At 46.0% G+C, this 24,477-nt stretch overlaps 1 protein-coding gene and 1 pseudogene across 1 annotated transcript; both read right to left on the bottom strand.

Moving 5' to 3' along the window:
* Positions 1 to 771: 771 nt before the first annotated feature.
* LOC124686438 (GDSL esterase/lipase At5g03600-like) lies at positions 772 to 2,205 on the bottom strand. The gene is made up of 4 exons (XM_047220385.1): positions 1,896 to 2,205; positions 1,517 to 1,803; positions 1,134 to 1,410; positions 772 to 1,007 (listed from the first exon to the last, which is right to left on the bottom strand). Exons 1-4 carry the CDS (start codon positions 2,203 to 2,205, stop codon positions 772 to 774), a joined length of 1,110 nt encoding a protein of 369 aa, XP_047076341.1.
* A 4,316-nt stretch (positions 2,206 to 6,521) lies between these two features.
* On the bottom strand, positions 6,522 to 8,199 carry LOC124686439 (annotated as a pseudogene).
* Between the last annotated feature and the right edge of the window lie 16,278 nt (positions 8,200 to 24,477).

Genomic DNA, 24,477 nt, shown 5'->3' with positions numbered 1-24,477 from the left:
GAGTTTATAGACATAATAGGTAAAAAAAGTAAAACCCCTTAGCCCAAATTAATTCACACTACTTAGGAGTATACTTATATGGGATTTGCTAGTTCTCAGCTGAGAACTAGCTTCGTGCTCAGTCAAGTCTTATGTCATTTGATTTGCATCGTGATTTGGTTTAGTCATGAGTTGCAACATGACTTGCAACTGAGGTTTGATGACATCATCTTACTAAGAATGAAGTTAGCTCTCAGTCGACTGAGAATACTTATATTGGACAAGTATATGGCTTCCTCTACTAATTTGAGCCGGAGAGTCTTTTTTTTTTTCTTGGCAACTATAGTAGAGTAGTCTTCATTATGTGAACAGTTTTCTTTATGGTTTTGTTTAAAAAATCTAAAACATATAGGTCTGGGTATACCACCCTCCCAAAACATTCCCTCCCAAAACATATCAGGAATGTTCCGTACCACTTTGTAATTAAACTTACGAAGGGGTATAGAGCAATCTCAACCATTGACATGTTTGAGTTTGAAGAGGGAAGGGGCAGGTGTACGGAAGCGGGCCTCCAACATATATTTTGTTGTACACGTGACCATGAACCCAAAAAAAATCACAAAAGGAAGAACACGAAGTCATGTAAATAATAAACATATTGACTTTAGATACAAGAAAACCCATAGGATAGCTTTAAATATATACTCCAAACTAAGTAAGCTGCAATCCTAGAAAAAATAATTAGAGATGTTGAGCTTGCATCGGTAGCTCTATGAATATCATGGAATCTATCTAGTCTTGATCTACAAACTCTCTCAAGGGCTTTTCCAATTGCTTCATCACCGCTTCCCACCCTGCATGCGTCGGGTGCATGTCATCCCAGTAGAAAAATTTATTGGACTTGTCGCATACACTGTACAAAAGCTCCGAGGAATCGCCTTGTTGCCCGCAGTAACCATTTGAATCAAAACTTTCGCAGCACGGTGAAAGCTTGCGCTTGAATTGTTTAGATAGCTCTTGGCCTTTCCCTGAATGCATATAGATAAAAGAAATTTAAACAAAGCTCAAGCACACAATCAAATCCATCTATATATCCGAAATCTTGTAAATAATACTTTGGGCATACTTGTGGATGCATGCATGTATGTACATACCTGGGGCGGTATCCACAATATTACTGAAGGAGGTGTAGAGGTCGGCAACATGGACATTTTTCTTGCCCTCCATCGTTTGTTTGAGGTTACTGTTATGGACGGATGCACCCAAATTTCCAAAGACGTCGCACGCGGTGTAGTTGTTGGTCCGTGTTTGCAATGGCGTGCATCCGATGGGGTGCAGGTTGTTGACGACAACCTTTGTCACCCCTAGCTTCTGCAATTGCTCCACGTTGGCTGCAATCTCCTTCGTCACCTTCCCAATATAAGCATTGATCTGCATATATATACATGAAAAGTTAGCTCAGTAATTAAGATGCACAGACAAAATTGTTATTTAAAATCTATGCATGTATGCTTGTGATCTGTTGCTAGCTACTCACATCGTTGGGGGTGCTTAGGCCAATGGTGCTGGAGCTCCCGCGGTAGTCGTTGCCGGATAGAGCGACGAGGGCAACGGAGCGACTGAGTTGCTGCTGTGTAATGGTCCCATCCTTGACCATCTTCCTGAAAGTGTCGACCTGCTTGGAAAGGGTGGGGACATTGTGCGTCGACGAGCTATCCAAGACGCCAGCGCCAGCATAAGCGAAGGTCATGCCGGACGGGTCGCAGGTTTTCTCCGCCGTCAGAGCATGCGCCGGAGGTGCTTCCTCGAGCCCCAAGATCGTTGCTGCAGGTACGTGTAAATAAAGCAACACGCGGTGTTATTTATGATGCACGTAACATCACATGAGTGAGTCTAAGTGAGATTAGAGTACTTACCGATGAAATCTGATTGGATTTGGTAGTTGGAGAAGCGTCCCGACGGAGTATTTGGTCGCGGGTTTCCGTCGGCGTCAACGTAGGAGGAGCCGTAGGGGTAGGCCCATTGCCGCGACATCTGGGTGACGGGGTCTGTTAGAGGGAGGTTCCCGTTGTCGGCGAAGTCATCCCCAAAGACGAAGAAGCTGTAGCTCGACAACTTCTTTTGAGGATGGCCGCCGGCAGGGGCAGGCCGGGCCTCGGCGCCATTGGGGTTTAGAACAAGGACGAGGAGAAGGAGGAGGCCGAGGACGGCCGGACGAAGCTTCATGCCTCCGGTGCTTCGAAGGCGGATCGCCGAACTGCTTTCTGTGGTAGCTAGGTAGCCGCGCGTTGGCCCGAGGCGAGGGTCCTCGAATTTGCTGGTCGGGAACGGAAAAGATCAAAATCAGGAACTCGAGCTAGCTTGTTCTCTTCGATGCGCTCGTCTCTTCTATTTATGGAACCCGCAACGCAAAGCTCAAACACAAGGAAGGTGAAGTCGTAAACGGACTCGCGTTATCGGTCGGAATCGGAAACCATAGCTAGACGTGCGTAAGCGCCAGGGATGTACAGCACAGTCGGAGACGGATTTCACTAGCCAAGCAAACAACCCTCGTTGCATACGGTGGACCCTTGGGGCTTTCTCCTTTGAACTCGTTCAAACCGATGAGGCGATGAGAAGACAAAAAACGTTTATTTGTTAATCAAGAAGAGAAATGTTTCCTGTTCAATTAGCAAAAACCAGAAGAAAATCGATACAACTAGTGCCACGCCCGCTCGAACACCGCTACACAGCATAATGGTGGATCTGCAAACTTATAGAAGTCTGGCCAAACGTAGATTTTTTTTCGGACAAATTACATTCAATTAAGCCCAAATTATATTTGATTCAATATCAATACTTGTCCAGATTACATCCAAAAACAACCACCGCTGAAAAAATTGGATTCCCCCCCCCCTCGCTCCCGTCGCTCCCCCGTGAGCGGCCGGAGCGCCCCCTCCCCCTCCGGCCCTCTCCCACCCCGTAGCTCCCCTCCCCCGCCGCCGCCGCCGCGAGCCGCCGGGCAAAGCCCGGGCGGTGCCAACGGCGGTGGTTTTCTCCTCTCGCGCGAGTTTTTGGGCCCGACGAGGCGGCGCCCTTCCTCGTGGCGGAGCGGCCCGGTGACGCCGGCCCCGGCCGGCGCTGCCGTTGCCTTCCCCGACGGCAGGAGGCCTGGATGCGGTGGCGGCGCCTCCCGGCGTTGCTCTGGACGGCGGTGACTCTAGACGTGCGGCTCGGCCTAATCTGGGCTCGTGGGCTCAGATTTGGGCCCGGCAGGGCCTAGCCGGATCCTCTAGATTTGAGGGTGGCCTGGGGTGCGCGGCTGCGTACCCGACGCGCCACCTCCGCCGCCTTCCGCCGGTTGCATTTGGGTTGGCCCTTGGCCATGCGGGCCTGGTCCTTTCCCTGGCCGTCTTCGAGGTTGTCGGCGGTCTGTTTCTTCCGCAGACTCCGGCAGTCCTCCGTCGCTGCGGGCGGCGTTTCGGAATCGTTGGGGCGATATCTATCTGGGACGCGGTCCCTGGGCCGGCTGTGTACTGCAGCTTCTCCGGCGGCTGCGGTATTTTCTCCCTCCTTCTAGCTTAGGCATGTATGTGCAGGTGCTCACACGCTGGGGATGGTGTGGCCGCCGTGGTGCCTCCGACCTAGCGTCGTGGACGTCTAGATCTGGGCTTGGCCGGACTATGCCAGCCATCGTGTTCTTCCCTGCGGTTGAGTCTAGTTGGGGCTAGTTCAATGTGCGACTTAGCTTGGAGGCGCGGTAGTGATCTCCGCCTTGTCCGCTCTGCGCCCTCGTGACGGCGTCCGGAATTTCTGACCAGGCTTGGACCTCGGCGAAAGCAGCGCATGGCTATGGCCTGTGCCGGTGGCGGCGTCACCTGCGGGTGTCGTTCCCTTGTTGAAGGCGCCCTGATGATGGCCCTCCTATTCAAAATGACGGACTATGTCCCTTCGCCTCAATCTGCTCCCCTTTCGGGCCTCGCTTCGTGTAAGCTGCTCTAGTAGTGTTTTGTGGTACACTCTGTGACCTCTCGCTGGTGTCGCAGCCCTCTCAGCATCGGCTTGGCTATTTTTACACGGTTTGCTGCAGTAGCTGACTTCCTTCCCAGCGCCTTGGGGGGCTTTGCTAGGTCGACGTCTGGTCGCAGCTCTTGCCGGTGTGCATATCCCAACGCTAGGGGAAAATGTTGTGTATTTGGTCTGGACCTAGCCCGAGCTCCAGGGGTGGTGGTTCTCGGGTCCGGGTGAAAACTTTGCAGGACCTCAGTCTGCCGACGACGATGACGCATTCTTGCGCCATTCATCTTCTTGGAGGCGTCGCCGAAAGACCCCCCTCCTTTGGTTCCTCAAGTTCTGCTAGGTAGCCGGCCCGTCGTTGAGTTCCCCCTTGGGTTGCAGTCTTGGAGCGGGGGAGGTTTGTTGGCGTGGACCCAGTCGTGATCGCTCCGGTGCAACAGAAGACAAGGCTCCCTCTTCATGGATCAAAATGACGCTTCGGCTTGACATTTCTATGTTGTCTTTTGTTGTGGTTTGTGGTGTGCGCTTGGCACGTGTGTGTTGTAACTCTTGGTGTAACTCCTAGCCTGTTGATGGCTTTGTTAATTCAAAGCCGGACTCATTTCGAGTCTTCCGTCTAAAAAAAAATACTTGTCCAGATTAAGTACAGAAGTAGGGAAATCTCAAGTTCGTGAACATTGTGGTCCTGTTTGACACGAACTGAAGTATCAGCGTGGCTGCTCGCAGTGTGATGTCACAATTTTTTTTTTCTTCTAGGAATATGGCGAGTAGGCTGTTCCAATAAACTATATTACATCAGTAAGGAGTATAGAAATAGCATAAAGATGGTTTAAAGTTTTTTTAACTGGAAAACACTGCTTATATTACTTCCGTAAACACAGAAACATCGTTTGCGATTACATCAATGATAAATTCAGGTGGATCATCCTTCCACAATTGGGGATCATCCACCGCCTCCCTAGCTAGAACGTGAGCTGCAAAATTAGACTCCCTAGGGTAGTGTTCAAAGATTACATCATTGAACTCTCTACAAAGAAAATAGCAATCTTCGTAGATAGCAGCTGCAGGTCCCTGTGTGTGGCATCCGTTCTTCATCACATCAATAACTTCAACACAATCTGAATTTATAACTAGCTTTGAACAGCCCAAAGCTTCAACCATAATCAATCCATCTCTAAGCGCCATAGCTTCAGCGGTAGCTGCATCTTCGACAAAAGGAATGGTACAGTTTCCACCGGCAATAAAGAAACCGTGGTCATCCCTAAGAATCATCCCTGATGCACCTGATCCTTTATGTGCGTCAAAACTAGCATCAACATTAAGCTTAACATAGTTCTCTTTGGGTTTAACCCATTCATGCCTACTGATTCCATTATTCTCCGTCTTTCTTGATCTAGTATAATTCGTCACAAGAGCCGAAATTGCTTGTGCTGTTCTTTCTGGCTGTCTCACTGATTCGCCATGGGTTGCTTGACGTCTCTCCCACCAGACGGACCAGATTGTAGTCGCAATGAGCTCAACCACAGTAACCTCTGGAAGTCTAGGAGCCACGCCACGCTGCGTCAAAAGAAGGTCAGCCAAGACCGAAGGTCCCTGACGGCTCCATATTGCATGCATCTAGGATTGTCTTCTCCATACCAAGATGAAACCGAACTTCCTTGACTCTCGGACACTTAAACAAGGCATGCTCAAGACTCTCGCAATCAAGTTTGCAAAGAGGACATTGAGCAGAAATCGGTATATGTCGATTAGCCAGGATACCCATACATGGGATCGCTCCCAATAAAGCACGCCAGCAATTGATTTTAAAGCCGGAACCCTCATTGACCATAGTGTTTTCCACACAGGAGAAATGGAGAGGTCCCAAACAGATTTGATCTCCTGATCTTCCTTCCATGTTGGGTGTTCCCACTCTATGTAGTACGCAGATTTTACGGTAAAAATACCATTTTTGTTGAAGTGCCAAGAAACAAAATCCTCCATACCCCTCCTGGATAAAGGGATATTCAAAATTCTTTGCACATCAATAGGCAAGACCGCAAGAACAAACTAGTCAGCAATTCTTCATCCCAAGTTAAGATGATTTAAAGTTGATTAACTGCTTAGCACTCACTAATTTGAGTTGTGAACTATTATTCTCGCTCTAGACATAAACTTGCTGTCATATTTGAAAACTGGGCTTCTCATCTGGAAAAATTCCACACAAGCTCGAAATTTAAGAACTAGGCCCCGGCACAGTATTGTCTGGAACCAATTCCATACCAGAGAGGTTGAAGCTCTCAGCTCAGGACGTGGCAGGACACATCGACGACGTGCCAGAGAGGTTCTCCAGCACAAAGAGGGTATTGCAGAAGTCTATGAGAACGAAGCTGGCCGTGGCGAAGTCCGACAGGATGATGCCGGAGAGGTTGCCACAGAGACAGAGGCAAGTGTCATCAGGATTTTTAATAGCAAACAGTAATCCACTCAATATGGGATGATGAGATATTGAGATCATGTGAAAAGCAACATGCTTAAGCCTAAAGCTACAAAAAAAATACTACTACTTGATTTGTACCTGCAATTCATGTCCATTTTGCAGCAGAAAGTATGTAACATGGAACCCGTAAATTCAAGGACACTGACCCAGGCGTGTCACAGTAAACGGGTGCCTAGCAATCCCTTAACCATAATTGATCTACAATGGTGTTTTAGGTCTCACCAAAAACCCAGGTTATTCAACAAAAAATCGTGTGCCCCTCACTCACTCATTCCGACTAGCAACAGTACTATTGACCAGCTTGCACGCCGCCACTGTGCCTGGCCATGCGAACGCACGCCTCAAACCTCCTGACGGCCTCGGCGCACTTGAGCGGGTCTTGGGCAGCATTGCTCACGTAGCACTCGCGGCAGTCTGCCTTCTCGTCGGCACACGGCGCTGGGTTCTGGTAGGGCAGCTTGAACTCCCTGTCGTGCAGCTCCTTGGCTCTCCTGGTGAGCTCCTGCTGCATCCTGCCCCCCTGCTTGTCCAGCTTCTCCAGCACCTTTTCGCTCTCCGCCACGATGGTGCATATGGCCTCCACCTCCTGGATTGCAGGCGACAGTGGTGGCGGAGGAGCAGGGGTCACTGGCAGGTACATGGGGGCGGCAGCTGCCACCCAGGAGCAGCAGTGGGGCTAATCTTGGGCTCACTTGGAAGCTCCCTGCCATTGTCCTGAGGCTCATCTCGTTGTTCCACAGCCTTCTTAGGCTTGGGTTTCCTGACCTTCCTTTTCACCTTCTCATCATCGCGGGCGAGCTGGTTGATCAACTCGGTGCTTATCTGGATCTTGTAATCACCCATGGCAGACAAGAATTCTGAAATATCATCAAGAAAAAAATTCAGGCATTAAGAGCAATATTTTTGGAGGTTCAAGCAAGTAAGGTATCAGGCATGTTAAATACTACTGAACACCTGGCCTGGGCTCTATACTGAATGCTATCCGGTACAGTATTATCCGCAAATTAAATAGAATGATTTGAGGGGCAATGGCAATATGAGTGCACAACTCTAGAACACAAAACGCTTTCAGTTAGAAATTCGAAGGCATCCTGCATGCCTGTTAATGTTACAGGACAGTTCATGAATATATATGCCCTACACCGAAATTTCACATTAAAAACATGAGAGCATCCACAGTTGTAGAACGCTTCCCGGTTAAAAGGTCAGGGATTAGCATAATCATCATTTCATTTTCAAGCTTTTAGATCCTCCATACATAAACAAAAGCGTTCAAACAAAAATAAGAACTCACTGTTTTGCATCTTTCAAGAAACGCTGGGGACTTGATGTCTGCTCTTACAGAAGAAACTGGATAGACTATACTGATTCAGGGGTGGATGGATCAAAGTAGTTGGAAGTATAGCTAGAACTCCACCATGCAAGGGCAAGGCAGCAAACAAACCTCTCAGCAACAAACTGGAAGGATTAGAGAGGATGGAAGATCTGGATGAGTTTGATGTTCACAGCTATGTTTTCTGCAAAGATACCGCAAAGAAAAAAGCAGGACGGATGGATGTACTGGAGGGGAAGAAAGATCTGGATGAGTTCAATGTTTCTTTTAAAGACACCACACTAACAAGCAAATGAGGAGGGGCAGCGGTTATGAGATCTGCTACGGAAACAAGGAGGGCAGGGGAGGAGAAGAGCTCACACTGAACACCAGCCTGAAGAGTATTGACACCATACCTGGCCCACAGTGGAGAAGGCACAGAATGTATCAATCTCTCTCCTTTCGTTGTTTGCTTTCTTGTGCATGCCCCTGTATTTTTGGGGAGGGTTTCTCTACATTTTAAAGACGACCTACCTATACGGCCAGAGCACAAACTGTTGAGGTGCAAATGCAGATTCATCTGATTACATCATATATTATTTTAGTATTTTTTTACAAAGAGTTTCCACTCAAATTATGGAGTGACTTCTTTAATCAAACGGAAGATCTGGATGACACATCTATGTTTTCTGCAAAGATACCGCAAAGAAAAAAGCAGAATGGATGGACGGACTGGAGGGGAAGAAAGATCTGGATGAGTTCAATGTTTCTATTAAAGACACCACACTAACAAGAAAAGTAGGAGGGGCAGTGGATATGAGATCTGCTACGGAAACAAAAAGGGCAAGGGAGGAGAAGAGCTGACAATGCACAACAGCCTGAGGAGTATTGGTACCATACCTGGCCCACAGTGGAGAAGAAGGCACAGAATGTATCATCTCTCTGCTTTCGTTGTTTGCTTGTGCATGCCCCTGTATTTTTGGTTAGGGTTTCTGTACATTTTAAAGACGACCTACCTAGCTCACCAGAACACAAACGGTTGAGGTGCAAGTGCAGATTCATCTGATTAAATCATATATTATTTTAGTATTTTTTTATAAACAGTTTCCACTCAAATTAGGGAGTGAATTATTTATTCAAATGGACTAACAGTATCTTCCTGCAATTCCTCCATCAGCAACTTAGTTGCACAACAGTTCTTAACACTACATAGACAAATTATTTGTCCTCGGAAATCTACATATAATTAGGTTTCCTAATCTTGTTCTCCTTTCTACTAGGGCCTAGCACATAAATGTACAGAAACACATACAAGCACACTCATCTGGACATAAAAAATAAAAGTGGAACTGCATGTGTAAAACAAGTCAGTAAACTGATGACGACTCCATGTTTGGCAATATCCACTCTAAGACAGTAACATTGTAACATTGTCCTAGCTAAAAACAGAATTCCCACATAGCTAACAAAATCGGTTGGATAACTAGGTGCTGTAATCTTGTTCTCCTGTGTACCAGGGTCTAGCAAGTCATAAACTGATGACGACTCCATGCTGGGATATCTCCACATGGAGACAGTAATAACACTTATACTGACCACTAGTGTACAGCTGAAATCAGAATTGTTGTATTGATCGATTCAACAGCAAGCCTACAATGTACCACGATGCATCGATAAAGAAGAGCACTTCTATCCAATTTGGGCAATCTATCTGACCTCTTCCATACGAATCAGAAACTGTAAGTAACAGCTCTCGAGTATTGACAACAGGGCGCTAAAGCATCATCTACTGCAGTTTACAGCATCCCTCTAGGCTGCGTCAAACGCGGCCCAATTCGGTCCCGTCTGAAATCGATCCCCAATCTCCCTGAATTCGGTGTCAAACAGAGGGCAAAATACTAATACGCTGGATGCGTCGCAGCCCCCCGCCCAATGCAGTCCTACACTATCGACGGGACGCGAGACCGATCTCGGCGAAGGGAGATCCGGCTGGGTTCGATTCGGCTCAGTTCTCGCGGCAGAAGGTCGAATCAACAACAACGAGGCACAATCGAAGCAGAGCTAGAGCTTCCTTACCGATAGGACGGTCCGGATACGGTGGAGGGGAGGATGCGCAGCTCCGTTCTGCTCCAAGGCGTTCTCCGGCGGAGGAGGAGAAGGGGCCGGAAGGGGTATCTTTTTTTTTACATGGTCGGAAGGGGTATTTGCTCGTGGGTCAATCGGCGTCTGGAAGACCTGCCCAACGGGCCAGCCCGTTCACGGAACGGCCCACGGTGACCCTATATAAACATCGAGATAGCAGCCCAGATATGATCCTGTAACTAAACGGGCCGGCCTGTTTTGGCCTTTTGATCTGTTTTCGAACAAATCATATTAACCCTTTGACCGCTCTATATTTTAAATTCTAAACAATTATTTAAGTCTAACAACAATAAATATAAATAAATAATAATAATATAGAATTTGAAAAACAATTAAATGATTTTATTTTTTATCTTTTTTATTTAATATGGAATAATTAATATCAGTAAATGCGAATTTGGGAAATAATATATCTAAATTGATCAGAAAACTGAGAGGAATACAAATACGACATCCATATCATCTTTTGAACCTACAAAGTTAATTTACCAAAATATCTGAAGGAGATATGCCCTAGAGGCAATAATAAAGTGGTTATTATTTATATCTTTATGTTTATGATAAATGTTTATATATCATGCTATAATTGTATTAACCGAGTACGGAGGTGCTGCCCGTTCGTGGCGCCGGAACCGATCGTGATCAAGATCTTCTACGCGCTTTTGCAAGCGACAAGTGAACGTCTACCGCAGCAACAAGAGCCTCATCTTGTAGGCTTTGGAATCTCTTCAAGGGTGAGACTCGATACCCCCTCGTTGCTACCGTCTTCTAGATTGCATCTTGGCTTGGATTGCGTGTTTGCGGTAGGAAAAATTTTGTTTTCTATGCAACGTTATCCTACAGTGGTATCAGAGCCGTGTCTATGCATAGATGGTTGCACGAGTAGAACACAATGGTTTTGTGGGCGTTGATGCTCTTGTTATCTTTAGTTGAGTACTTTGCATCTTTATGGCATAGTGGGATGAAGCGGTAACTTTACATGACCGCGTTCATGAGACTTGTTCCTCGTTCGACATGCAACTTGTATTGCATAAGAGGCTTTGCGGGTGTCTGTCTCTCCTACTATAGTAAAGATTCAATTTACTCTTCTATTGACAACATTAGTATCAACGTTGTGGTTCATGTTCGTAGGTAGATTAGATCTCTATCGAAAACCCTAAACCACGTAAAATATGCAAACCAATTAGAGGCGTCTAACTTGTTTTTGCAGGGGTTTGGTGATGTGATATGGCCATAATGTGATGATGAATATGTATGAGATGATCATTATTGTATTGTGGCAACCGGCAGGAGCCTTATGGTTGTCTTTATATTTCATGTTGAGTAGTATTTCAAAGTAGCTGTAATAGTTGCTACATGAGATGAACAACCATGAAGACGGCGCCATGAACCTTGATGCTACGCCGACGATGATGGAGATCATGCCCGTTGATGATGGAGATCATGTCCGTGCTTTAGAGATGAAGATCGAAGGCGCAAAGACAAAAGGGCCATATCATATCACATATGAATTGCATGTGATGTTAATCCTTTATGCATCTTATTTTGCTTAGAACGCGACGGTAGCATTATAAGATGATCCCTCACATTAATATCAAGATAATAAAGTGTTCTCCCCTCGTATGCACCATTGTAACAGTTCGTCGTTTCAAAGCATCTCGTGATGATCGGATGTGATAGATTCAACGATTCACATACAACGGGTGTAAGCCATGCTGCACACGCAGAATACTTGGGTTTGCTTGACGAGCCTAGCATGTACAGACATGGCATCGGGACAACGGAAACCGAAAGGTTGAACACGAGTCATATGGATGATATGATCAACATGTTGATGTTCACCATTGAAGCTACATCATCTCACGTGATGATCGGTTTTTGGTGTAGTGAATTTGGATCGTGTACCACTTAACAACTATGAGGGATGTTGTATTAAGTGGGAGTTCATTAGTAATTAGATTAAAACATGAACTAATTATCATAAACATAGTCCGGGTAGTATTTTGAATTAATTTTGTAGTATTGGCATCCGTTTACTACTATGCGCTAGTCTTGTAATTGAGATAGAAATTCTGTTAAAATCTGATAAGAAACTTTACGGATTGGTACCGTATTGTTAAAGAATCAAGAATTGATTAAGTCCTATTGCAAACTTTTAGTAAACCTCACATTGTTGATTCAAAGAGCTATGGTTTCAATTAGTACCTAAAGTTATCTTGTCTCCGTGAAACTTGAAGTTCAAATCTGTTTGAAAAGTAAGGAGCTGAAATTTTAGTTTTCAAAAATAATCAAAGGTATGAGATATATGTGATATCTAAGACCTTATTGCAAGATGATAGAATATAAATTTTGTGAGACTACATAAACTCATAAGTTTTATGGGAATGTATGAAGGTTGAAGACGCCAGGCGTCACAATCCTCCAACTATTGGGGCACTAACGATATTCGCATATCCATGAAGTGACCATCCTTAATATGCACCGTTGCTAAGACTCGTAGTTTCGAAGCATCACGTGATGATCGGGTGTGATAGATTCTACGTGTGCATACAACGGGTGCAAGCTAGATTTGCACATGCAAATACCAAGGTTAAAACTTTACGAGCCTAGCATGTACAGACATGGTCTCGGAAAGTCGTCATGATATGATGGATAAAATTATGAGTGAAATTGTTCATCATATTACATAGTTACTAATAAGTGAAATCTAGAACACTTGTCATATGATGATCAACTTCAAAGTAAGAACCTCAAGGTTATTGGTATTTGACCAACAAACCTAGAAGTTATTGATGTTGAAATGTTTTTCTGAATAATGAGGAAAGCTAAAAGAGAAACTACAAAAGATATTCTGGCAGAAAGAAAGAAAAGACTAGAAAGTCTAGCTCAGGTGTATATAAATGATATACATGTTATGGATGTATTCCTAGTTTAGTCACGCAATGAAATTCTTGGGTATTAGTACTATATTGGTTGGTATGAAGTGTCATACAAAACAAAACAATACAAGAATACAATGGCCTAAGTGACTGACAAGGAATATGATAGGAATACACGTCTAGAACAAAATAAAGTGTTATTATGTTCGTCGTTGGCATTCTATCTAGCCCTTAGAATTTATAATAAAGAACTTAATAATTGTTATTTTGCTCTGGTCAAATGAAAACAATGAGTTGTTCAAATTATGACATTACTCCATGAACGATGGATAAGTTATTATAAATCTTAATGGTGAAACACACATACATAACACTGACGCTAAAATGCCATAAGGCAAATGATTTGAATTCCACGTATTTGTGGAACCTCCATTTAGGTCATGTTAGAAAGGAACGCATGAAGGAACTCCATGCAAATGGATTTTGGAGTCATTTGATTTTTGAATCATTTGGCGCTTGCAAATCTTTTCTAAAGAGAATGATTAAAATACCGTTCATAGGCCAAAAGTTGAACGGGCAACTAACTTAGTGGAAAAATACATGATGATGTATGTGGTTCATCGGGCATAGTTGTGTGCGGGAGATTCTTCTACTTCATGAAAACTTTCAACAATGAATTGAGTATATATATGTGGATATATTCAATAAGGAAGAAGTTTGAAACATTTGAATGGATTCAAATAAATTTCAGCATGAAATGGAAATCATCGTAATAGAAAAATCAAATATCTATGATTGGATCATGGTGGAAATATTTGAATTACGAGTTTTAGCGAACATCTAAGAGAGTTATGAAATTGTTCTACAACTTACGTTTCTTGGAGTATCATAGTGATGATGAAATATCCAAGAGATATATCCAAACTTTGTTGGATCAATGATGAGATAAAATATTGATGCCATTATTTTTTGCGGATTATGCTTTAGTGACTACCGCTTTTACACTGAATAGAGCATCATAATGATCCGTTGAAATGACACCATACAAGTTATGGCATGGGTATAAACCCTAATAGTCAACCAAAATCGGATGAATGTATTTGTTGGTTATCCCAGAGATTTAATTGGGAATTCTTCCCACGAGACAAAGACAAAAGTGTTTGTCAATGTTTCTTATTTCCGAGAAATTGTTTCGAGTGAAGTATTTGAGTGGGAGGACAATATAATTTGATAAGGTTTATGAACCTGAGCATAATGATCAGAGTAGCACAGCATCGGAATTGGTTTCGGAAGCGGCCACGAAGATCATGGCTCTCATGACTACAAAGTGTTTTAGTCATGGAGATCGAAGTACATATTGAACCTTTGTAGGTATGGTTTACTTTGTGATCAAATAAATGATTTGTGGACAAAGGATTGATTTTGAACAATGATAAACCAACTACAAAACAAAGAAGTTATGATGGGCCCTGACTCCGTTAAAATGGCCATGTGCCATGAAATCCAAGATAGATGAATACTTTATGAAAGTAAATGGATCTATGAAATTGATAGACTTGGATGAAATATCCTTGAAGAAAGCTTGACTTATCGAAAAATTGTTTACGACAAAGTTCAAAGAGTTGAATACGATAAGATTAGATCTTCCGTAGCAATGCTTATAGTCTATGTGGATTATTCTAGTAATCACTACATATTTCTTTTATGAGATATGCTAGTAGGATGGCAAAATACATTACTTATCAGAAGTATGTATTAAAGGTATATACAAGATACAACCAAGAGTTTTGCTGGTCCGTGGAATACTAGATAGGTATACGAACTTCAATTGGATGAAGTAAGTATTGCAGAGTTGGAATCTTCACCAGATGAAATAGTCAAAGAGTTTTTGATTTCATCAGAGACGATGAAGAGGCTTGCATTTGCAAGAAATTAAGTGGGAGCGCTAAGACACATTTATAATACTTTATGTAGGTGACATATAGTTGGTTATAAATGATGTAATTATATACTTGATTAAAAAAGGTTTCATTGAGAATTAACTTCAATGAAAGGATATAGACTGAAACAAATTTAGTATCAAGATCTATGAAGATAGATTGAAACACATAAATAAGTTTAAGTCAAAGTACATATGATGGATATTGAAGTAGTTCAATATAGAAATACTAAGAAAATGTTCTTGTCATGTGAAGGTTTAACAAGACTTAAGTGTATCTGACACTCAATGAGTAAAAACACATGAGTGATTATAGATCACGAATAATATGTACACAATCAGATATCATGTGCTATAAAGTGTTATGAGCATATACCAGAATGATTCATATGATGATCATTGGACGACAGTAAGAATATCCTTGAGTACTTTAGAAGAACTAAGGATATATATATTTTTTTTGTATGAAGAAATGACAAACAAATCGCTGTAAGGTGTTACACCGATATTGGTTTTGTCACATATAAAATATAATTTCAATCTCAAATTAGATTAAGTGTTGTTTAAAAGGTAGCACAATGAGCTAGAAGTTGTCTATGCTAGATTTAGAAGAGTTCTAATTATTGTGACGGATTCTACAAAAGAAGGCAGAGTATGTCATTGTTTTGACAATGACAAAGGATGTTAAGTCAAGAGGTTCTTTGAGAACTTGGTGTATTTCCGACAGAGTCAGAACTTTGAAGCTATATTGTGTGTGACAATATTAGTGACATTTTTCAGACCGCGGAATTAAGGTTCCATCAAAAGACCAAACATATTTAATGCCGACTCATTTGGAAATGAGTGATGCGTTGAGACGCAAATGAATTACAAAATACATACGTTTCTGAGCGTGTCAGATCCGTTGACTAAAAACCTCTCCCGTGAGCAATACATGATAAAGCACCATAAGGCCAAGGTGTTATATCTTTACAAATTTAAACTAGATTATTGACTCTAGTGCAAGTGGGAGACTGAAGGAGATATGCCCTAGAGGCAATAATAAAGTGGTTATTATTTATATCTTTATGTTTATGATAAATGTTTATATATCATGCTACAATTGTATTAACCGAGTACGGAGGTGCTGCCCGTTCGTGGCGCCGGAACCGATCGTGATCAAGATCTTCTACGCGTTTTTGCAAGCGGCAAGTGAACGTCTACCGCAGCAACAAGAGCCTCATCTTGTAGGCTTTGGAATCTCTTCAAGGGTGAGACTCGATACCCCCTCGTTGCTACCGTCTTCTAGATTGCATCTTGGCTTGGATTGCGTGTTTGCGGTAGGAAAATTTTTGTTTTCGATGCAACGTTATCCTATAATATCATGAGCATTAGATCAAGTACCTCTAGTTTAAATCTAACTGACTTTATCGAAAAGGAGGTGGGAAACGGTCTCGGCATGGCATAGTTTGCCGAAACGAGGTCATATCTCGGCATGAGCATTAGATCATCTTTTTATTTTTAGCGTGCCCAAACGGTTTTTATTTATGAAGCAGCTACATGGGCGCATTTTAGTATGATGTGAAATCTCCGTGTGGTCATAGTAGACCACATATGCACCACCTATCACATGCCATGTGCATGCGTTAGCTTTTTGGGAACCCATGCGGCTTCCGGCGGTGTTCCGCTGAATTCATTGGAAATTGACCGGATTTGAACTAGGGGTCAACTATCCGTCGCTCCAGAAATTCTGAAAAAAAAAATTTAGTTCTACTACCCATCATCATTATATATGCTATTTTTTGTCCGTTTAGTTTGTTCGCGAATGGGTGCACCCGCACGCCTGGTACGGCGATACCGCATGTCCCGGGGGCCCTGTTTTGATCAGATGGCAATTTGAATGAAGTCAAAAAATCCCACGGAGCCGCGTGGCATCATTTTATATGTCATAGTAACTATTCCGTCCGTTAAAATTGGGATACAACAATTATTTTGAAAAACCCTTCACGCAATGGGCTATCACGTCCGGAGTTCTATGGATTTGAGGGGAAATGATGTGGAAAACGGTCTCGGCATGGCATAGTTTGCCGAAACGAGGTCATGTTTCGCACGAGTGTGGGCCCTATGATGGGAAGCAAGACCTCGGACGTGGATTTCTAATCCGATCCACGGGTGACCATTTTTTCATTTTTGGCGTGTGTGAAAGCCATGAAACCTCGAACATTATAGCTCATTTCTAAGAAGGTTTGTTTAGGTATTTGAAATATTCCATTTTTGATATTTTTCTATGATAGATCTTGTTTTTCTGCAAAATTTGATGTATTATACTTATTTTTCTCAAAATTCGAATGATTTAGTTATGCTTTTTTGAAGATTTCCGTGGAGAAATAGAAAAATCTATGCCGATGTTATAACCGTCGGCATAGGTCTGTAGTGAAAAAAAATGTTGTGCCGATGGCTAGACTGGTCCTGTGCTGACGGCCAGAAATGTGCCGATGGTGACCGTCGGCATCTTCGGCATGTACCGACGGCCAGTTTAACGTCGACGGCCATCCTTATCGCCGCTCTCCGGAGGCTCATGTGCCGACAGTCCTGATATTTGACCGTCGGCACATACGGCGGCAGTCGGCACATCTATGCTCTCCCGTAGCTGTTGTCAACATATATGATGCGGGACTTGACAAATCTTCCACGGATAGGTTGCAACAAACCAGAATAAGTAGATGGATCCAGGATCCGTGGGAGGGGGTCCATAATGAGATCAAACAACAGGGGGACGAGGAGTCACCTTGATGCAGACCACGACCATGAAAGATCTCTTTGGCAGGAATGGCACTGAGGAGCACATGCAAGGTTGAGTTCAAGAAAATGAGCACAACCCAAGCTCACCATGATATTCAGAATGTAGCCCAATCGAATAGAGTCGAAGCCTTGAGGATTTCAAGCTTTAGAGCCAGCCGCGTCCCCCAAAGCATCCCCAAACCGCGCTGGATTGAGCGTTTGGGGGACGGTTTTATTCGTGCCGTCTTTGGGGGACGTCGCTCCCCAGCCGCATCCCCAAACGACCCCCAATCAGAAATTCAAATTGTTGCATTCAAAAGAGATCGTTCCCGCCGAATCGTCGCGATCAGAGTAGCGGCGATCAAAGTACTAGGCGCGCGATCATATTACAGACCATAGTGCATGCTAAATTAGAAGAAGGGGTTGGTCGACAGCGACGTATCCTGAGTCGACGCAGGCCCGTCGATCACAATGACCTCGTCGCGATCTGCCTGGTGTTGTGCATGCTCCGTCTGCTCCGCCGCCGTCGCGTAGGCCGACGATGGTGTAGCAGTCGAAGACGCGTCAGCCGGCTCTTGCGCCGCCGTTGCTGCCGCTTCCTGGGCCGCCGCGTCGGCCGCCGCTATTTTGGCTTCGATGTCGTCGAGGATCTGGCCTTTGAACAAGTTGTGCGCCGCCCGCGTCCGGGGAGACATTCCCTCTGTCGACGCTCTCAGCAGGGACATGTCGTCCCTGCGTTTCATGAGCTCCAACTTCTCCTCTTGCCTCTTGAGCAGCTCCGCCCACCTTTCGTCGGTCTTTTTGTCGCGGGAGAGAAAGGTCGAGGAGACGTCCGCGAGGCATTTCGTGATCGTCGCCTGTGTCTTCTCACAAGACGCGGCGTCGGCCAAGGCGGCCTTGGCAGCCTTGTTGCCAGTAGGACGCCCTGCCGACGTTGCCAGCGGCGTGTCCAGATCAATGGCGTCCCTCCCCTTGGACAGCGACAGGCGCGTCAACCGTCATTTCTCGTTCCCTTTGAGCTTGGTATAGCAATGCATCAGCGCGAACGACTTATGCCCATCCGAGTTCCTCGCGTAAACCTCCATGGCCCTATCAAAGTAGCCAAAGGAAGCGGAATCATTTCATCGAACACAATGTAGGCGCTACAGATTATGGAAGAAAGAGTCGTACCATTTGGGAGAGGTCGGCGCCGCTCTCGGCTCTGGTCACTAAGTCGTGATGGTATCCATGGAAGGAGTTCACCGACGCCTGGATGATGGCCCATCGCGTCGACATTGCCTTTTGGCTCCTCTTCATTGTCACTTTCTTGTAGTCGCTGTTGATGAGCTTGCGCTCATCGAACTTGGCCTTGATCCTCGCCCAATACTTCCCGTATTTTTGGTTGGCGCCGATGATGGAGTCATGGCTCACCGTCGCCCACGACTCGCACACACAAAGATCCTCCAAAACCGTCCACTTGGGGCCTCGTGTGCCCGACGCCTTCTTCTTTTTCTTCTTCATGCCGTCCGCGTCTACCTCCACGAGATCATCGTCACCGGCACCCTCCTCGTCCTCTTCCGCGCCACCCTCGCCGCCCTCTTCGTCCTCGTCGTCCTCGTCCTCCACCTCCTCCTCTTCATCGTCCTCCTCGTCCTCCCTCCCGCCCTCTTCCTCAGCACCCTCCGCACCGGCACCGTCGAATTCGAGCGGCCCCCTGCGGCCACTGAAAGGGTCGCCGTCCGCACCGGGTCCTGGCTCGCGCTGCTCGTATGCCGGGGAGTAGAGGTTGTTGGGGTTGAAGCCGCCATGCGGCAGCGCATCCTGGTAGTGGGGCGACAAGTTAGGCGTCACGCACCCGGGAGTGCCGGAGGGGCCGTCGTTGTAGAAGGCAGAGGACGACGGAGAGAACACTCCCGGAACGTACACCGGCACGTTCGTACTATATGGGCTCGCGTTGGTGGCGGCGAGACACCCGGCCATTAAGTGCTGGTGCTGGCGCGCCGCCACAGCCTTCTTCTCCTGCTCCGCCGCCCTCCGTCCTTTCCGCTCCGCCGTCGATAGCTTCCGGCGCAGACAGTCTTGCTGCCATTGATCGTCGGTCCATCCTTCCGGCTTCTTCTTCGGAGCCGGCGCCTTCCGCGGCTTCGCGAACGGCGCTTTCGCCCCTTTCGTCGCATTGCCCGGCGGCTTCTTGGCCGCTTTCTTGGCCATCTTTTGGGGGCTATCGGCGGCGCCATGGAATGGGGAGAGGGTAGCGGCGGCGGGTGGACGGCGGGAGGGAGAAACAAATCGGCGGGATAGGAGAAATGAATCGGCGGCGGGATATGTGTTGGGAGGCCAGAAATGCGCGGCGGGATAGGCGCGATATGGCGGGAGGGGCGGGATTTGGCGGGAATGGGAGATGATTTTTCACTGAGCCGCTGACGCGTCGGGCCCGCGTCGGTTCGCCTCGCTTTTTGTTGTGTCCGGCGTGCCCGGAGCGTCCCCCGTGGGACGGGGACGGACTCGGGGCGCCGGACACCGTATCTGGGCGCGCCGGACAAAAATGGGTTTTGGGGGACGCGGCTGGAACGGTTTTTTGGTCCGCCGCGCCCCAAATCCCTTTGGGGGGCGCTTTGGGGGACGCGACTGGAGATGCTCTTATGCGGAGCGGCGAAAGTTTGGTTTCATTCAAATGGGGCAGTTGAAGTAGTTTGAGTTCAACGTCTGTAGAGTTTTCCGAGACCAACCGGTATGGAGTTGTTGATCAAATGATATATTTTAGGCATGTATGTTGTATAGCCAATGACGTAGTATTCACTTTTTCCAGTATTCAATTTAATTGCATATAATTTTTTTATGAACCTACTCATTTGTTCTATATACTAGATGATACCCCGCGCATTGCTGCGGAATTCATAAATATGCATTTTGATTTATTAAAGTGAAAATGAGACCAATGTATATATGATAGAGACTCATTCATGAAATAAAGGAGTGGTTGTACACGATGGAGACCTAGGGGTTATGTACATATTACATGTATAGGTGTTATAATCCTTCACTAACCTACACTTTTAGTTTATATAATAGATAAAATAACTTATGTCAATACAGTCACTTAAAGAATAAGGGAGACAAAGCCTCTCAATCTTCTTTAAGAGAATTTCTTAGTCAATACAGTCAGTTCAAGAGTAAGGGAGAGAAAGCCTCTCAATTTGCTTTATGATCTTCACCAACTCTTGATCTCACCTGCAAAATAATGATTGTTGTAAATACTCTAGGAAGATGGTTGGATCATACTTCAAGCTTAGTTTATCATATTTTAGCCAATGATTGAAGGTGGGTATGGAACATGAATATACGAAATGACATATGAATAAATGATGGTATATCACTACATATATGTATGGTACCACACCAGAGTAATTGGGCAGTGCAAAGCCAATAATTAATCTCACATTTAATTTCTACCATCCAAACAATATAGCAGCATTGTTAAAAAAAACACAAAATGGTGCTTTCTTTCAGCTCCATCTTACCAGTTGGTTCATTCATGCTATATCTTACCTTGACACGATGATGACTATGTAAGTCAAGTCAATAGTATTGTTAGAATCGATACAAAGAAGTAAGCATTAGAGTTACATGGTATAATATCATCTTAATCAAATATTTCTAAAATCTGTCTAAAGTCATGTATGAAATGGGTGATTTTTTCTGATGAGCTTGAAGAGACATGAGATTAATATTTAATAAAACAATTGGAAATCAAATTGTTGCCTTGGGCGTGTTAAGATGGCTAACCGAGACTATAAAACAGGGGCACATATTGATAAGATTCCTACCTTAATTCCATGTGTAGATAGATCTAGCAGTGAAATAGCTTACCTACGCAGACTCGTGTTGAAGTTTGGGAGTATCTACTTAGCAGGCAGCTGCGTGAACAAAACCCTGATGAAAATTTGGAGGTCTGACAGAAAGTAAGAATCCTGAAAATTCAAAACAGAAACACATGCATCTTTAAGCACTCTATCAAATGATTATGAGGGAATGAAACACAATGAAGCGGCTGCTGCTACATCTGAAGGAAAAGGCAAATTTAATCTGCACATCACCACTTAATTAGATAGAAAGGACATCCTTTGGTTGCTGATGAAAGAAATGCTTACCTGGAGTACTGGGGGTTTCCTTCACCCCAAGTGCTTTATGAGCGAAAATTTTACCTACTGGCATGCTTGATTTTTCCTTTTATCAACATCTTCTTGCTGAAAAAAGTGTGTATAAATGAGATCTGCTACCTACGTATAAATCAGTGAAGATTCAGATTAGTATGTGTATGCAACTATGCATTAGTAACTAAAAAAGGGGTCTGCTCCAGTACGCCCCCCCCCAACCCCCAAAACTCAGTTTGGGCTCCTAAGCCCAAATCCAAACCCAAACTCAGTATACACCCATGTATGGGTATACCGTATATTTGACAGCCACCAACAACTTCGCGATCTATATGTGCAGCCGATCTCCACCTCCACGTTCGTAGACGCCGGCCGTCGTCCAGCCGATCCACACGTTCGCATCTCCAAACCCTCGCAGACCACGTCCGGCCATAGGTCGCGCAAACCAAGGCCGGCCAGACCGGCTACAAGTCCGGCGGCCTTCATTCTCAACAGCCCAGACAGTCCAGTGAATGGGTGGCCGAACAGTCTGTTGGACCGCCGCACGGCCGCCGCCGTTTCTGCAAACCACCACGCCACCTGCACGTCGTCATCGTAGTCTGATCGTGCCGACCATCACCGCGTCACCATTACTACACGCAGCCGTACGACCTGATTGGGTTGGTGGCTGTGCCTACTGGTAGGCACACCGCTGTGTTGCCCTGGCTCCCACCGGCCACGAATGCCACCGCCCGGAAAAACCACTTTGGATGAAACGACGACAGCGTACCTATACGTACCTTGCAGCTTGTACAATTTATTTAGGCCATACGGGTTTTATACACCCGTTTTGTTTTAATGACGAAGGGGTATCAGCGATCTCAACCTCCTCTCTCTCCCCGACCTAACCTCCTCTCTCTCCCCCGAGGCGGCGGCGCCGCCCGCCGTCCCCGGGGAGTTCCCCTCCACACCGCTCTCCTCCCCTCCCATACAGGCCCCCCTCCTCCGCCGTCGTCGCCGAGGACGCCACGGGGCAAAGCCCCTGTGGTGAGGCGGCGGTGGCGGCTCGGTCCTCCGTCGGCAGAGCGCAGCGCGGCCTGCGGGAGCGTGTGGGGGCGGCGGCCTACACCCTCCTCCTCCGTCGACTGAACGCAGCGAGATGGCGGTGGCCGGCGGATCTCCGGCGGCCGGCGGCGGATGTTGGCTGCGGTGTGGTCGGATCTGGGCCCGAGGTTCGGATCGCGATCCATCGCGGCTGCGTCTCGTCAATGGCACGAGGAGGCTTCGCTGGGTCTTCTTCGCGGTTTGAGGACGTCCGGGTCTTCGGCCCGGGCATGGTGGTGGTGGCTGACTTCATCCACCGAAGGCAGTCGGCCAGGCTGACTGTGTTGGATTTTTGATCCCACTTTCAGCGTCGGCAGCGAGACGGGGAGGCATAGTAGCCGATGAAAACCGAGCCGACTCCGGTCATGGCGGGCGATGGCGGCGTCTGTGCCGTTATCTTGTTGAAGGAATCGTCAAGCAACTATCGCTAACCTACTCGTTTCGGCGGCGAGATGGAGGAGCTTGGAAGCCGGCGATGGTGTCGCCGGTGGAGGGTTGGAGTGGCCAGCCCAGGATGGTCGCCGACGTGGGGGTCCGACCTGAATAAAGGCGGCGGTCCTAGGGCCTCTCTTGCGTGAAGAGGAGGACCTACCGGAGGCCTGGACTCGTGATCTGGCCGGAGTGTTGAGTTCCGGAAGGCTCCGCCGGTGAATGTAACAGTGCTTTTGCCTGGAGTTTGTTGGATCGGAGGTATTCGGTCGTGCGCACCCATGTTTTTATTCCGACCGATTGGTTCTGGAGGGAGCGGCGCGAAGCTCTTTTTCTTTGATTGACATCAAGTGACTATGGATCCATGATGAAAGTCGGAATAAGAGAATTTCATGAAGGCCGGAGGGGAGGACTAGCTAAGGGAGGTTCAAGTCTCTGCGTTGTTGAGGGACTTGCTTGGTGTTCCGGGCTTCACAGCAGCGGTATGAAAGTGGGGGCGACAACACAGGTGAAGTGCAGAGTCCTACCTTTCAGGGTGAAAACCCATGGTCTGACCTTAATTGGTTGTGCCTGGCAATGTCCTTGGTGGAGGCATTGTTTTGAGAGCGGGGACTGAGAGTCTGTAATTCAGGTGTTGTCTTGGCGGTGGATGTATTGCTGTTGTTAGGCCCGAGATACTATAGCGGGACTTTTGTTTCTTAGTTTTCTTTTCTTGTTTTTGGCTGTGTGCATCCGTAGTGCCATTAGGGTGGTGCGTTGTTGCAGAGACTGGGTGTAATTGGTATCTTCTTGATATTAATATATTCCCTTTATCGAAAAAATCAGCGATCTCAACCGTTCTTGTGTTTGAGTTTTCTATGAGTTTGGGGGAGGGGGTTGTACTGGAGCAAACGCCACTAAAAAAACTAATGCTCAGATTTGGCTGCAAGGATTCACTCAAGCCAATAGGAATCCATACGTTTTGTAGATGCAAAGGGAATACAAAATTTACCTGGCTGATTCCATCGCAGTGGATGACTGTGTCGCAATCAAAATCGCCAATGTAATCAATACCCTAACTCCAGGTTAGTGGCGGTAAAGTAAAGACATTAGATCAAGGAGGATGGGGTTAGGGAAATCTTATCTAAACTAACCTGATTATGAGGAGGGGATTGAAATGGCGCCGGTCAAGCGACGCCCAGGGCTACAGATTAATCCAGCAGACGCGCACGCACCATGAGCATCGACGACCTGGCATGATGTGGAGAGAGATGGTAAGAGAAGGTGCCAAGATAGAGAAGAGGAAGAAGATGGCTCACCGCCGGCCCTTGAGATTTCGGTCTGAGCACATACTAACGCGCAGGGAA

This window comes from Lolium rigidum, chromosome 2 (assembly GCF_022539505.1).
Source record: "Lolium rigidum isolate FL_2022 chromosome 2, APGP_CSIRO_Lrig_0.1, whole genome shotgun sequence".
Taxonomy (NCBI): Eukaryota; Viridiplantae; Streptophyta; class Magnoliopsida; order Poales; family Poaceae; genus Lolium; species Lolium rigidum.
Note: the sequence above shows the minus strand (reverse complement) of the source record. Positions and strands in the feature narration are given on the sequence as shown.